Source organism: Eulemur rufifrons, chromosome 29 (assembly GCF_041146395.1).
Source record: "Eulemur rufifrons isolate Redbay chromosome 29, OSU_ERuf_1, whole genome shotgun sequence".
Classification (NCBI taxonomy): Eukaryota; Metazoa; Chordata; class Mammalia; order Primates; family Lemuridae; genus Eulemur; species Eulemur rufifrons.
In genome coordinates, this window is record NC_091011.1 from 29040184 (window position 1) to 29056465 (window position 16282).

General features: G+C 34.8%; 1 protein-coding gene across 1 annotated transcript; it reads right to left on the bottom strand.

The window, feature by feature from the left end:
• Positions 1-280: 280 nt before the first annotated feature.
• On the bottom strand, positions 281-14803 carry CCDC126 (coiled-coil domain containing 126). The gene is made up of 2 exons (XM_069462227.1): positions 14541-14803; positions 281-585 (listed from the first exon to the last, which is right to left on the bottom strand). Exons 1-2 carry the CDS (start codon positions 14776-14778, stop codon positions 401-403), a joined length of 423 nt encoding a protein of 140 aa, XP_069318328.1. The 5' UTR covers positions 14779-14803; the 3' UTR covers positions 281-400.
• Positions 14804-16282: the final 1479 nt, after the last annotated feature.

The following is a 16282-nucleotide window of genomic DNA, read 5'->3' on the forward strand; positions in this document are numbered from 1 at the left end:
CAATGATTAATCAATAACAATATGCTTCACTTATCTGAAAAACATGTTATATACTTAAATAAATATTTTATAGAAATGAATCCATGTCTTTCAGTGTTTTTGTTTCGGCTTGATTTGAAACACAGAAGATTTATACAAAAATCACCTACCTGCTTACTACATCAACCATGTTACCAAATTCCCTTTAAGGATACAGTACAGCATTGAAGAGATTTGCCTGAAAGCAAACTAATTACTTTTAAAATTTTATATACAGAATTAGAGTTCCATGGATCCAGCATACTCCTTGAAAATGTGTAGAGCTTTTACTGAAAAGCTGTCCTAGCCAGCGATTAAAAAGCTTCTCTGCTAGAGGGTACAATCCACAGTGGATGTAGCAGCACAAGGTGATCTTCGACTGCTATCTAATGCTGCCTGATGCATTTATTCTTTTATTTGTGGTTACTGGCACCAAATTCCCACTAGTACCATTGGTACTGTTGGTTGCTGAGCCATTCACAACAATATAGTCGACTTTGTTCTCCAGCTTCACCAAGCGCTGCAAAATATCATCCAAAAGGACAGCAATTGTTCTTTTCAGATCCGCTAGGAGGGAAAAATCAGAATAAAACACATTAAACATTAATAAAGCATTTAATATTTGTGTTTTTATAGTTTGAGGGAAAAAGGTGAACAATTATTGGATTATCCAAGAGAAAACATACCAGAGAGAATGTACTCATATCAGAAACAGGAAAATGTCTAATTATTTTAATCAATAGCATCACATAAAGAGTTTCCAAAAGGAATTTCAGAGTTGCAGATGTGGGGGAAATCTTCATTTTCTAGTGCAATATAACAGATTTAAAGTCTGGTTCAAAATGGTAGTCCCTCTGTAAGTAACCCATTTACCTTGAGTTTCTTAAGAAGTTTGTAAAGTATACTGTGGACTAGGCAGGTAAAGTAAAAAGCTACCTAAGTAAGAGAGTCAATGAAATGCAGAAACGTGGAGGCTATGGTCCAGGACAAATGTCAGGAACTTGTTCAGTACAGTAGGCACACTAGTGGTACTTCTAACTCAAATTTCTTCCAGAAAAATGATGGAAAAGACTGTATCTTCTAAAACTCTTTGGAAAGTTATGAGGTCTTAGTAGAATTTACCTGGTAAGAATAAAAGTATGAGCCTTTTCTGCCTTAGAATTCTCTTTTCTCAGACTTCCCAAAGTCACCTAGCCTATACCAGATATATAATTAGTGGCAACTAATATTGTTATTTTTTGTTGATACTGGACCAAAAAAGCAGTCCAAGCCCTAATCTGGGATCACCAGGGGAAAAATCACCTAACAACTGATAAATTTGCTAATGGTTGTTCTGTTACTAAAGTATCAGAAAAGCACAAGCAACAAAAGGAAAAAAATAGATAAATTGGACTCCATCAAAATTTAAAACTTTTGTGCATCAAAAGACATTATCAAGAAAGCGAAAAGGTAACCTACAGAATGAGAGAAAGTATTTGCAAATCCTATTATCTTATAAAGATCTACTATCCAGAACATATAAAAATCTTTCACAGCTCATGAACAAAAAGATAAACAAACAAATTTTTAAAATAGGCAAAGGACTTGAATAGACATTTCTCCAAAGAAGATATGCAAATGACCAATAAGTCCATGACAAGATGTCCAACATCACTAGTCATTAGGGAACTGCAAAGCAAAATTTCAATGACATTCCACTTCAATGACATACCACCTACTAGGATAGCTATACTAGGAAAAGTAAGTGTTGGCGAGGATGTGGAGAAATTGAAATCTTCATGCATTACCGATGGGAATATAAAATGGTGAAGCTGCTGTGGAAAAGTCTGGCAGTTCCTCAAAAAGTTAAACATAGAATTACCATATGACCAAGGAATTCCACTCCTAGGTATATACCAAAAAACAAAATGGAAAGCATGGACTCTAAGGGATACTTACAAACCAATGTTCATTTCAGCTTTATTCACACTAGCCAATAGGTGGAAACAACCTAGTCTCCATCAATAGATAAATGAGTAAACAAAAGTGGGGGGTATTCCATGGAATATTATTCAGCTACAAAAAGGAATGATGTTCTGATCCATGCTATGATAAGGATGAACTTTGAAGACATTATGCTATGTGAAATAAGCCAGACACCAAAGGTCAAGTATTATACAATTCCATTTATATGGAATAGCTAGAATAGGCAAATTTATAGAGATAGAAAGTAGATTCGAGGTTGGCAAGGGATAAAGATTCACTGCTGGTTAGGGTTAGGGTTAGGGTTAGGGTTTCCTATTTAGAACGGTGAAAGTTTGGAAAGAGACAGTAGTGATGGCTGCACAACACTATGAATGTAATTAATACCAATGAACTGGACACTTTAAAATGGTTTAATGACAAATTTTGTTACAGATAATTTGCTCAATTTTTTAAAAGGGAAAAAAAGACATCAGAATAAAGCAGTAGAGTAGTGGTGGTAGGTGGTGGAAGAGGGTGATCAGAAAATGCTTATCGAAAAATATAAATTAATATAAAATGAGGGGAAAACTATTTGGAGGAAGTCTAGTCATGGAAGAACGAGACTTTCTAAATGGTACCAAAAAGCAATAAGCAAAGATATTTGTATATAGACAGAAAGAAAGATAAAGCAGATGTAGGAAAAAATGTTAGCAAATCATGAGTCTAGATGAAGAATATATGATGTTTACCATAAAATTTTTTTTAGTTTTCTGTAGAGTTGAAAATTTTCAAAATAAAAGATTGGGGAGAGGAGACATTTCTTTATTAAGACCTTTCAGTTGCAACAGTATTTGGTAAATAGAGAATTATATATTTTTTAAAAACCTTCAGCAATAAGACTCAGTGATAAATATTGGATCTGTTTTTCCCTGGCAATCACCTCCTTTGTAATATTTGAAGAAATAGCAACCAAGGCCAAAGGAGGCTATAAATAATGGGTGATACAATATTAACACAACACATTAACATAAAATGAAGCTAAAGCTCCAGGAGGCTTGACACCAAGCTGAGGTGTGACATAAATTATAAAGGTACAGTCTAATCACTGATTAGAGTTAGGATTAGGAATTAGCAATTAAAGTTGAGATGGATGGGAAACAACTATATGATGACTTAACAATCTTCTAAATTATTATTAAATATAGAGCTCCTTTTAAATTTTCTGAAATCAATTGTTTTAAAAAAATATTATAAAACAGGAGACTAAGAGATCATAATTACCTTGCTCCATGATATCAAACCACTTAGTTGAAAAACCAGAACAAAACGACAGTTTCCTGAACCTGGGAGTTCTCTCAAATACACCAAACATCCCCCTTTCTCTGTATTCACAATATAACTTCATGTCCACATGTCACAGGACTACATATTTATGGGAATTATATGCTTATTTTATGTGGGAATTCATAATACTTTCCCACAAAGCCCTGTCACTGAAGGTGCTAACAATAAGAACCCCTTCCACATCATAAGCCCTGTTTAGAACCTCTAAAAGCAACTTGAAAATGGAGACCATGTCATATCCCATCCTTTTACTCTTAGCTCATTTGCTGAAGGTCTAATTCATGTGTTTGGTAGGTGGTATCATTGTTAAGAATGACATGAAGGATCAGATTTAGGAAATAAAATCCTTTAAGGTTGCTCTATTTCTGCTTAAACTTCTCTATTCTGGGAGATGAAATCTATCAGTTTAAGAAGAAAAAAAATAGGTCATCACAAAGGCACATAAGAACATAGATACTATCAAAACTGTACCTAGCCTGATTATTTCACAGTACATAAAAATCAAAAGAAGGCTACACTGCCATTGAATATGCTAAAGATATTGGGTATAAAAAGATCCTAACTATACTAAACATAATCAGGGATTGTGAGGCACAGCAGGAAGTCACTATCATCCCTAAAATTATAGATCAGAGGGAGAAAGCAGTGATTTACCAGAGCCCAAGTCCAAGGTCACCAAGTAGAAAAACAGAACTAAGGCAGGCTGTCTGGCAGAAGTTGGCACTACAAAGGAGTGCAGAGAGGGAGAAAAATACTTTCCTTTCCTCCTACTTCCCAAACTCCTGTCAATACCTCCCAATGGCTGAACCCAGGCAGAAGCCAGCTGATTTGAGAACTTGAAAAATGCCACCTACTGTAATCACTCTCCCTTTAAAACAGAAAAGAGAAAGGGTAAAGGATAAATCTGAGGGTAACCAGTCATAGGACTGGCACAAACAGCAAGTACACGTGCCCTTGCAGACTCTCTACTCTATGTCATATGTCTCTTACTTATCTTTTATTTACACCTCAATGCTATTTTCTTGTTTGTACTCTTAATGTTAGCTGCCACAAATCTGTTGTGCAGAAAGGCAGATCTAAATAAAGGTAAACATGAATGTACACACAAAAAAATAAAACTGTAAAGTACAAAATGACTAATGAAAATAAAACACAGAAGTGTTTATAATACATATTGCACAAATAAAAAACTATTCCTCATTAATATTTTTCAAATTCAAATTGCTATTTTACCACCACTAGATATCAGCTTAATGGTACAAGTAAGAAAATTTAGAAGTCACTTCTTCATTTTCAAAGTTTACCTAGTGTAAAGATTTATTGTGAAGGTGGCAGTAAAACAAGAATGCTTCCTAAGAATACAAACTACATATCACAGCAAAGAGAATATTGCTGGGTGAAAGTGCTTTCAAAAACCTCTTGAACTTAATCAACTCTATGATTAATAATGTACATTCATTGTTTAATCTTGTACATTTTTAATATAGCTACCTTCTCCCACTGAGTGCTGAATAAATTACTTCATTCAGCAAATATTTTATTACTTCCCCACCTAAGATTGCAAGGCACACTACTTAGATCTCATGAGTGAACCAAGGTATGTTCTCATCAAACACTAAATACAAACTAAATGCCTCAGTATATAAAATATACCTACTTTTTCTGGAGAAAAGAAATGCAAGGTAACAGATTTGCCTACATGATATAAAATCACCATAAATAAGCTATGTTTGAAATAGCCACATCAAAATCATTTCTAATAGGAATTTTGAGATTATCTTTCCTTTAACATATCTGGAATCCAAGAACTACCCATTTTACAAGTTTGGTTTAGGGTTTTTCCCCTTAATTGCTAAATTAACTTTCTGTTTTGAGATAACTGTAGATACACAAAGAGTTTTCAGAAACAGTAACTACAGAGATTTCTAATATATTTTACCCAGTTTTCCCCCCAACGGTAACATCTTAAAAAGCTATTAATATATACAATATCAAAACCAGAATGCTTACATTGATAGTCAAGATGTAGAATATTTCCATCACCACCAGGATCCCTATGTTGCCCTCTCACAGTAACACCCATTTCCTTCCTATTAGTCTGTTAATTTGGTGTACAATATTGCAATGATTGATTTTCAAATATCGAACCAGCCTTGCATTTCTGGAATAAACACCACTTAGTGTTTAGTTCTTTTTACATGTTGCTGAATTCTGTTTGCTAATATTTTCTTAAGAATTTCTGCATCTATACTCAGGAAGGATATTGACCTGCAGTTTTTATTTCTTACATTGTATATGTCTGGGCTTGGTACAAGGGTAGTACCAGCTTCATAAAATGAACTGGGAAATATTCCTTCCTCTTCTATTTTCTGGAAAAGATCACATAGAATTAAATTCTTCCTTAAACTTCTGATAGAATTTTCCAGCAAAACCACCTGGGCCTGGAGTTTTTAGGGGAAGAATTTTTAAATTACAAATTCAATTTCCCAAACAATTATAAGGCCATTCAAATTGTCTATAACATATTGGTTGAATTATGGCAGTTTCTGTTTTTTGAAGAACTGATTCACTTCATCTAAGTTATCAAATTTATGTACATAGAGCTGTTCATAGTGTTCCCTTATTATCCCAGGGTCTGCAGTGATACTTTGTTTTCCCTGATATTGGTAATTTGTCTTTTTTCCTTTTTCAATCTCATGAGAAGTTTGTCAATTTTTTTGACCCTTTCGAAAGGCAAGCTCTTTGTTTCACTGATTTTATCTGTTTTCCTGTTTCCAATTTCACTGATTTCTGCTTTTTAAGATTTTCTTCTTTCTGCTTGCCTTTGGTTTATTTTGCTTGTCTTTTTCTAGGTTCTTGAGGTAGGAGCTTAAATTATCGAGACTTTTAGTCTTTTCAAATGTATACACTTAGTGCTCTAAATTTCCCTCTCAGCACTGCTTTATCCACGTTGCATTTTCCTTTTTATTCAGTTCAGTGTATTTATTTCTTGAGACTTCCTCTTTGACTCCTTGATTATTTAGAAATATGTTGTCCAGTTCCCAGCTAGTAGAGATTTTCCTATTATCTTTCTATTATTGATTTCTAGTTTGATTCCACTGTGGTCAGAGAAAGACTCAGTATGATTTTAAGTTCTTTTAAGTTTGTTGTGGTTTGTTTTATGGCCCATGATATCATCTATTTTGGTGACTATTCCATGGACTCTTGAAAAACATGTGTATTCCACTGCTGTTGGAGTGTTATGTAAATGAGATTATAGAGCATTCTATATATGTAAATATTTAAGTTTTACATGTAAAGAAAAATTCCAAAAGTTGTTTTTCTCCTGTAAGTAAGGTGCCATTTTTTTTTTCAAATTTTAATTGTGATGTATCTTGCCGTGAGTTTATCCTACTTGGAGTTCACTCAGCTTCTTGAATCTGAGGTCTGCGTCTTTTGCCAAATGTGGGATGTTCAGCCATTATTTCTTCAAGTACTTTTTCCAGCTCTGCCCTCATTCTCTTCTCCTTCTGAAACTCTGTTGACATAAACATTAGATCTTTTGTTACAGTCCCACAAGTTCCTGAAGTCAATTCTTTTTTTTAAATTTTTTGTTTATTTTTCTTCCTGTTGTTTGGATTGGATATTACATTCTTATTTTCAATTCACTTATTCTTTCCTCTGTCCCCTCCATTCTGTTGTTGAGATAACACAGAAACGGGAAAAAGATGGACCTCCATCTTCCCAGAAGTCCTTGGTTTAAAAATTTTTTCTAAACTGGTTTTAACTATTAATATAAAAGATACTCTAAAATAGCTTGCTTTTTGAAAATGTTTATAATACTGTTTCCATTCATTACTTCTATAATAGTTTATACATTTGAAAAATTGATTAAAGAAAGAAATGTTAACCTCAGTCATTTTACTAAAGGAAATTTTTGGTAGATTTGTGTGGAAAAGCAACTGTTTTTTAATGATTTTTATTTGCAGAAGAACATGTAAATATTAACATTAAATTATTCCCCTAAAATATTTGTGGAGTCTTGTGTTTTTTTTTTGTTTGTTTTTTTTTTTTTTTGAGACAGAGTCTCACTTTTTTGCCTTGGCTAAAGTGCTGTGGCATCAGCCTTGCTCACAGCAACCTCAAACTCCTGGGCTTAAGCAATCCTTCTGTCTCAGCCTCCCAAGTAGCAGGGACTACAGGCATGCGCCACCATGCCCAGCTAATTTTTTCTATATATTTTTAGTTGTCCAGATAATTTCTTTCTATTTTTTAGTAGAGACAGGGGTCTCACTCCTGCTCAGGTGGGTCTCGAACTCCTGACCTCAAGCAATCCTCCTGCTTTGGCCTCCCAGAGTGCTAGGATTACAGGCATGAGCCACCACGCCCAGCCAAGTCTATTTTTTTTTAAGTGTTTAACTACACTGATAGATAAGAAAATCAAAACCCTTAAAAGGACACAGGGTCAGTCTTTGAATAGAAAAGCCTACGGTGGTTAAGGACTGGTTGCTGGGGATTCAGAACCAGGTATAGGAAACCATGCACCAATTGCAAAGCATTCCAGAGCAGTCCATGTGAGGCTTACAGCAAGTATCCCTGATGCATTGTTCTAGACAAACCACAAAATCCAAGAGAGAATATTACATAGGAAGAAACAAAATTACATCAGAGAGGACTAAGAATGTGGAAAAAAGACATAAGGCAGTTAAAAATGATTACAGATTAAAGAGAAAGCACAAACTACTGTCCAAAATATAGTTATCTATAAAGTTGACTTAATTTGTCCATAGCCTTTGAAATAGTAACAATTCACTGTAAACTAGCATTTTTAAAAAAATATTTGAAGAAGAAAAACATTTGTAACATATGATAGATAGCATTAATGTCTTTATAAAGAATTGGTCAAATAATAAACATATACCCCAGTAGAAAAATTTTCGAAGGACCCAAACAATTCGTTCTCATACATACAAAAATACAAATAGCCGACAAACATAAGAAAAGTGTTTTAACCTACCCTGAAAGAAAATAAATGCAAAAGCAAACAATTAGATGCTATTTAAAATTAAATAGAATTAGAAAAATATGAATAAACTGGCACTTTTCCACTGGTGGGAAAGTGGTACTAAGAAGGTAAATTGATAGAACTATTCTGGAGGGCAATCTGACAAATGTCTAATAAATTTAATGTGTATATATCCCCCCACAACTCCACTATTAGGAAATCTATCTTTCTGAAACACACACACAAACATGAAATGTACACACATATATTTCATACACATATTGTAGCACTGAAAAAAACACACAAAAAAGGGTAGCGCCAAATTATTTATCATTATAGAATAAGCGAAAGAAAGGCATATTTATGAAACAAGAGTTAAGTCATTAAAAAGGATGAGATAGACCTATATGTATAACATGGAAATATATCCATAGTTGTTAAGTGAAAATAAATAAGTTGCAAACCAGTGTGCATGGTATAACCTCATTTTTGTTGAAAATAAAGCAATGTTTTGGAATATGCATATATACCATAAACTGGCAAATTACAGTTGGATGGCTACCTATCTTTGAAAATGAAAGTTTTAGTGGAACACAGCCATGCTCATTTATTGTAACAGATAACATATGATCCACAAAGCCAAAAATATTTACTATTTAGTCCTTTAAGAAAAAAAATGCCAACCCTGATATATACCAAATTAACTGAATTATTTCTGCTCTACTTTTGCTTATCTGTTGTATATTTCTGTAATATTTGAATATTTATAATAAACATATTATTATAATCAGAAATTTGTAAAAACAATTTTTCAAAGGACTATTTAGATACCATGTGGCCATTAAATGATGTATGTATACATTCACTGACACAGAAATATCCCTGCTATATACTAAGTATTAAAACAGTTTTTAGGCCAGGCGCGGTGGCTCACGCCTGTAATCCTAGCACTGTGGGAGGCCGAGGCAGGCAGATTGTTTGAGCTCAGGAGTTTGAGACCAGCTTGAGCAAGAATGAGACTCCATCTCTACTAAAAATAGAAAGAAATTAGCTGGACAACTAAAAATATATAGAAAAAATTAGCCGGGCATGGTGGCTCATGCCTGTAGTCCCAGCTACTTGGGAGGCTGAGGCAGAAGAATTGCATGAGCCCAGGACTTTGAGGTTGCTGTGAGCTAGGCTGACGCCACAGCACTCTAGTCCAGGCAACAGAGTGAGACTCTGTCTAAAAACAAACAAAAAAAAAATATGAGAGACAAAATGAAAAACTCTATAAAGGGCTATAAAATAAAGCTGAGGAAATCTCTCAAAAAATGAAGCAAAAAGACAAAGACATAGAAAATAGAGTAAAGAAGGGAAAATTAGATGACTTCAGGGGGCCCAAATCCAGAATAACAATATTCCAGAGAGAATGAAAAAAACAGGAAGAAATCAAATAAATAATTTAAGAAAATATCCCAGAATTGAAAGACATAAATTGCAGGATGCAAAATACCCATTGAAGACCCAGCACATGTATAAAAGAGACTCACATCTAGGCAAATCACTGAGAAGTTTCAGAATGTGGGACATAAATCTTATAAGCTTCCAAAAAATAAGCCACATACAAAAGATTAAGAATCAGAATGACATTAGATTCTCAAAAAGAATACTGGAAGCTAGGGGGATAAAAAACAGAACAGAACAAAGCCTTTACAATTCTCAGGGGGAATGATTTCCAACCTAGGATTCCATATCCAGCAAAACTCATAATTAAGTATAATAAGAGTTGAGTGGAAGAAGACCTTTTCAGATACACAAGGACTCAAGACCTTTATCTCCCTTGTACCTTTCTCAGGAACCTACTGAAAGATCTGTTTCCCTAAAATCAGGGAGTAACCAATGAAGATGAAACTACATAATTCTAGGAAACAGGAGATCCAACCCAAGAGAGATTTAGGCCAAGGGAATCCCCAGGGTGATGGCAAATTGAGATTCTAGAATCTACTGCTGCAGGCCGAGAGCAAACAGTCCAGACCAGAGCCAGTCAGAAGACTCCAGGACAGATTTATTCAAGACAAAGAAAGTGAAAAAATACTTAATATATCTGAACATACCAGGAGGATATTTACACAACTGTAGGGGATGGGATGGAAAACTAGGCAAAGAAAACAAAATTTGATACTTATTAATTCTAGGGTGAAAAATAAAGTACAGGAAAGGGAAAGTAATCATAATGTCATACAGGAATACCTCATTTTTATTATACTTCACTTTGTTGCACTTCACAGATATTGCATTTTTTACAAATTGAAGGTTTGTAGCAACCTAGCATCAAGCAAGTCTATTGGTGCCATTTTTCTAATAGCACATGCTCACTTTGTATCTGTCACATTTTGGTAATTCTTGCAATATTTCAAACTTTTTCATTATTATTATATCTATTATAGTAATCTATGATCTTGGATATTACTATTGGAATTGCTTTGGGAGGCCTTGAACCATACACATATAAGACAGCAAACTTAATCCATAAACGTGTGTTCTGACTGCTCTACCAACTGGCTATTCCCCCGTCTACCTCTCTTTTGGCCTTCCTATTCCCTTAGACAGAATAATATTGACATTAAGCCAAGTAATAACCCTACAATGGCCTGTAAGGGTTAAGTGCAAGGAAAAGTAACACATCTCTCACTTTAACTAAAAGCTAGAAATGATTAAGCCTACTAAGAAAAGAATGCAAAAAGCCAAGACAGGCCAAAAGCTAGGTCTCTTATGCCAAACAGCCAAGTTATGACTGCAAAGGAAAGTTCCTGGAGAAAATTAAAACTGCTACTCCAGTGAACACATGAATGATAAGATAGTGAAACAGCCTTATTGCTGATATGGAGAAAGTTTTAGTGGCTTGGATAAAAGGCCTTTCTGTGTGCCACACCCCGCCAGCTGCAGGCAACACACAGGACAGGCCCACACGGACCCTGCCTGTTACCGCCGAGTTCACACTCCCAACTGCATGGAGTGAAAACCCCACCAGCTGCTGCTGCTGATGACCTTCCCTTCAAATCCTGCGGTAATTTAAGCCGCAGACTCTCAAACTTGCTCCTTAATAATAATAGTAAAACCCAACAAATCAAAATAAATAAATAAATAAATAAATAAATCAGCCACAACATTCCCTTAAGCTAAAGCCTAATCTAGAGCAAGGCCCTAACTCTCTTCAATTCTATGAAGGCTGAAAGGGGTGAAGACCTGCAGAAGAAAAATCTAAAGCTAGCAGTTGGTTCTTGAAGGTTAAGGAAAGAAGGCATCTCTATAACATTAAAGTGCAAGGTGAAGCAGCAAGTGCTGATGTACAAGCTATGGCAAGCTATCCAGAACATCTAGCTAAGATCATTGTGAAGGTGGCTACACTAAATAGATTTTCAGTGTAGACGAAACAGCCTTCTATTGGAAGATGACACTATCTATGACTGTCGTAGCTAGAGAGAAAGTCAATGCCTGGCTTCAAAGCTTCAAAGGACGCTTACTCTCTTGTTAGGGATTAATTCAGCCGGCAACTTTAAGTTGAAGCCAATACTCATTGACCATTCCAAAAATCCTATGGCCCTTAAGAATTATGCTGAATCTACTCTGCCTGTGCTCTATAAATGGAACAAAAAAGCCTACATGACAGCACATCTGTTTACAGCATGGTTTACTGAATATTTTAAGCCCAATGTTGAGACCCACTGCTCAGAAGATTTGTTTTGAAATATTACAGCTCACTGATAATGCACCTGGTCACCCAAGAGCTCTGATGCAGATGTAGGAAATGTATGGGAAGACTAATGTTGTTTTCCTGTCTGGTAACACAATATCCATTCTGCAGCCCATGGATCAAGGAGTCATTTCAACTTTCAAGTCTTAATATTTAAGAAATAGGCTTTCAGGCCAGGTGCGGTGACTCACACCTGTAATCCTTCCTAGCACTCTGGGAGGCCAAGGTGGGAGGATCATTTGAGCTCAGGAATTCGAGACCAGCCTGAGCAAGAATGAGACCTCGTCTCTACTAAAAATAGAAAAAATTAGCCAGGCGTTGTGGCACACGCCTGTAGTCCCAGCTACTCAGGAGGCTGAAGCAGGATGATCGCTGAAGCCCAGGAGTTTGAGGTTGCTTATGAGCTAGGCTGACGCCACAGCACTCTAGCCCGGGCAACAGAGCAAGAGTCTGTCTCAAAAAAAAAAAAGAAAAAGAAATATGTTTTCATAAGACTACAGCTGCCATACATAGTGATTCTTCTAACAGATCTGGGCAAAGTAAATTGAAAACCTTCTAGAAAGATTCACCATTCTAGATACCATTAAGAACATTCATGATTGAGAGAGGCGAGGAGTAATTAAAAAATAAATAAATAAATAACATTCATGATTCATAGGAGGTCAAAATATTAATATTCACAGGGATTTAGGAAAAGTTGATTCCAACCCTGATTGATGATTTTGAGGGGTTCAAGACTTCAGTGGAGGAAATAACTGTAGAATTAGAAGTGGAGCCTGAAGATATGACTGAATTGCTTCAAACTCATGATAAAACTTGAATGGATGAGGGGTTGCTTCTTGCAGATAAAGTGGCTTTTTGAGTTGGAATTTACTCCTGATGAAGATACTGTGCACACTGTTGAAATGACAACAAAGGATTTAGAATATTACATCAACTTAATTCATATAGCAGCAGCAGTGTTTGTGTGGATTGACTCCAATTTCAAAAGAAGTTCTACCGTGGGTAAAATGCTATCAAACATCATCACGTGCTACAGAGAAATCTTTCCTGAAAGGAAGAATCAATCATTGCGACAAATTTCACCATTGTCTTATTTTAAGAAATTGGCACAGCCACCTCAACCTTCAACCACCACCCTGATCAATCAGCAGCCACCAACATCGAGGCCAACAAAAAGACCACCACCAGCAAAAAGATTATGACTCACTGAAGGCTCAGGTGACTATTAGCATTTTTTAACAATAAAGTATTCTATAATTAAGGCATGTACATTGTTTTTTTAGACATAATGCTATTATGCACCTAATAGGTTATGGCATAGTGTAAACATTAGTTTTAAATGCTCTGGGAAACCAAAAAATTTGTGTGACTTCTAGCTATATTGCAATATTCACTTTATTGCAGTGGTCTAGAACAGAACCTGCAATATCTCTGAGGTACACCTGTACATGGCTCAGTAATGAGTATCATTAACACAGTCATAATAGTGCAAACACTGAATAGTAGACTAGCCAAAATTATGAAGGGAAAATGGCAGGACAAGGAGGACATATATATGCAAAGACAGCCTAGAGGTGGGTGGAATGCATTTTTGAGTGGGAAAAAAACTGAACCCTCACCTTGCATAGTGGGAAGTTAACAGATAATGCCTGTAACTGAAAAATCAAGAAGTAGCTCATAGAGCATGTTATTTAGATATAGAGGTAAACACCAAATAAATGAGATGAAAGAATTTAAAATGGGTGGCTCCGAAGAATGGAAATTTGTGGACCGTCTGGAGTGGGAAGAACTGCCCTTTTTTATTAGAAGAATCATAACACATTTTGATTTTTTAAATATATGTATATATAACTTTTAATTAAACAAACAAAACTGAAATAGAGAAAATGTCCACACATTCATGTACACACAGTTCCAGACAGAGCCATTCTATCTTATCTGTTCGCTCTTTTTATTATTTTTTGAAGTCTTAAAGGCAAGAGAGAACATGGCATGATAAGGAACTTAAAACACAGCAGGAATCCAGTAAGTGAGAGAGAGAATGGCAATAAACAATACTGGCAATATAGCCATATCCTGCTTCTTAGGAATTAATAAATGCTATACGATTGATTGCTTATATTGGGACAATCAGGAAAATTTAAATATAAACTGGGTATGATAATGTTATGTAAAGGAAGGTCCTTTTTAAAGATATATATATATATATGTATATTTTAAAGAGATATATATCTAGCAGTTAATGTTACAATTTCTATGATTTACTTTAAAAATTCTTCAACAATTAGATTTAGAAAGTGCAAAATGTTAATAATTGTTAAATCTAGGTGATGAATATATGAGTATTTATCATACTATCCCTATTTTTTAGTACTTTTGAAAATTTTCAAAATAAAAAGTCAAGAAAAAATTACTTTTTAAAGATCTATGCATGAAGTAATGAGTTCAATTTCCATGATTATCTTTAAACAGGGATAGGAAGAGACTAGAAATATTCTACAGTTATCTTACCATATCCTGCCATAGAAGCACCATTCTCGACATCCACTGTGTTCTTATTTTCCTCTGCTAGAGCTTTAACATATCTTTTGCTTAAATCTAGTATTTGTTCACGTAACTTGACACTGCTTTGATGTCTTGGTTGTTGAAAAGTGTAGTGCAGTAACATCAATCCCCAAATGAGTCCAAATACAAGCAACAGTAAACTCAATTTCTGAGACATATTTTTTCTTGAGATTGTAAAAAACATTTCTGATGGAGTAAAAAAACTTGACTGAAAAGTGGTAACTGGAGTCAAGCCACCAAACAATCAAGACTTTTGAAAGAAAAAAGAAAAAAATTTCCTCTAATATTGTATATTCTTCATCTTCAGCAAGGTTGTATCCACTCTATTAACTCTGTAAAATTAAGGGGGAAAAAAGGTGATTAGTCTTAATCTGTATTAGTAACAAAATAGACAATGATAAAGAAAAGACTCTAGGGGGGCGGGGATGGGTGTATACCTACATGATGAGTGCGATGTGCACTGTCTAGGGAATGGACACGCTTGAAGCTCAGACTTGGGGGGATGGAGGGGGCATGGGCAATATATATAACCTGAACTTTTGTACCCCCATAATAAGCTGAAATTAAAAAAAAAAAAAAAAAGGAAAAGACTAGTTTTGATTTGGAATTATATCATCTTCTTTGACAACTTTCTCCACCACTAAGTAAGCTTTCTGGTGTTTTTTCAATTTTATGTACATACTTTTTCAAAATTGAAATTAGAAATAAATGTCAGTTCATTGAAAAAATGCCCCCATGGTCATAAAACTCTTCGAATGATTTCTCAGTTGTAACTAAAACCATGGACATAAAAGATTTATAAGAGATCTCGGTCTAGTCAAATACATGTCACCAATGTAAATGCCAAAAGCCATTCCTCCTCCTCAAAAAAAGAGAGATGCCAAAATGAAAGTTAGAAATAAAGAAAGATAAAACAGATTGGAAAATTAAAATGCCTATCTAACAAGGATTCCAACAATATAAATAGAGTGTGCCAGTGTTTGAAAATGTCACTAAAAGCTATTACTAACGGGAATAAGGTAACCTAAGGAAGTATCCAACCTAAGATAAAAAATAAGTCATAATTTCTAAGTTTATATCTCATAAAACTATGCCAAACATAATAATGAATGGTGATCATTTAATGACAAGTGGTAAAGCACGTTAGAACATTTTTCTATATTTCCAAATTTACAATCTCACATTTCAAATGAGGAAGGTATGCATTTGCATAGTTTAAGAAACAACTGAAAGGTTATACTTCAATGTTTTAAAAAAGAGAAGGTGATGACAATTATGAAATCTAGAAAGATCAGCAGAGTAATAAAGTATATGAATCACCAAAGTGCCCAGCAAAGAAAACTTTGATTACATCAAATGGAGCAAAAGTCTTTAGGTAAAAATATACCTGGAGTCAAAACAGTACATTTCACAAGGATATTTTACAGCTTGCTGAAAACAATCCTTGAGAACTTTTTAATTCTTCCAGGAACACAGGCAAATAAAATATCCCAATTTTCATTCCCTTACTAGAGAATGATCATATAACTGAACTAATAAAATCTAGTTTGAGAATAAGACTTAAAATGAATACAGTGTAATATTAAGGTAACAAACCTTGCAAAGCATTCAGTCACTTTCATTCAACAAACATTTATTGTATCAGCACACAGGTTAGGCATTAGTTAGGGATGCTGTAGTCCTACCCT

Excerpts from the sequence above, each read along its gene's own strand:
- CCDC126 (XM_069462227.1), bottom strand. The coding sequence starts at position 14,778 with ATGTTTTTTACAATCTCAAGAAAAAATATGTCTCAGAAATTGAGTTTA. Across the intron at positions 586-14,540 it reads TGCTTCTATGGCAGGATATG|CGGATCTGAAAAGAACAATT; the intron begins GTAAGATAACTG and ends TTTCCCTCCTAG.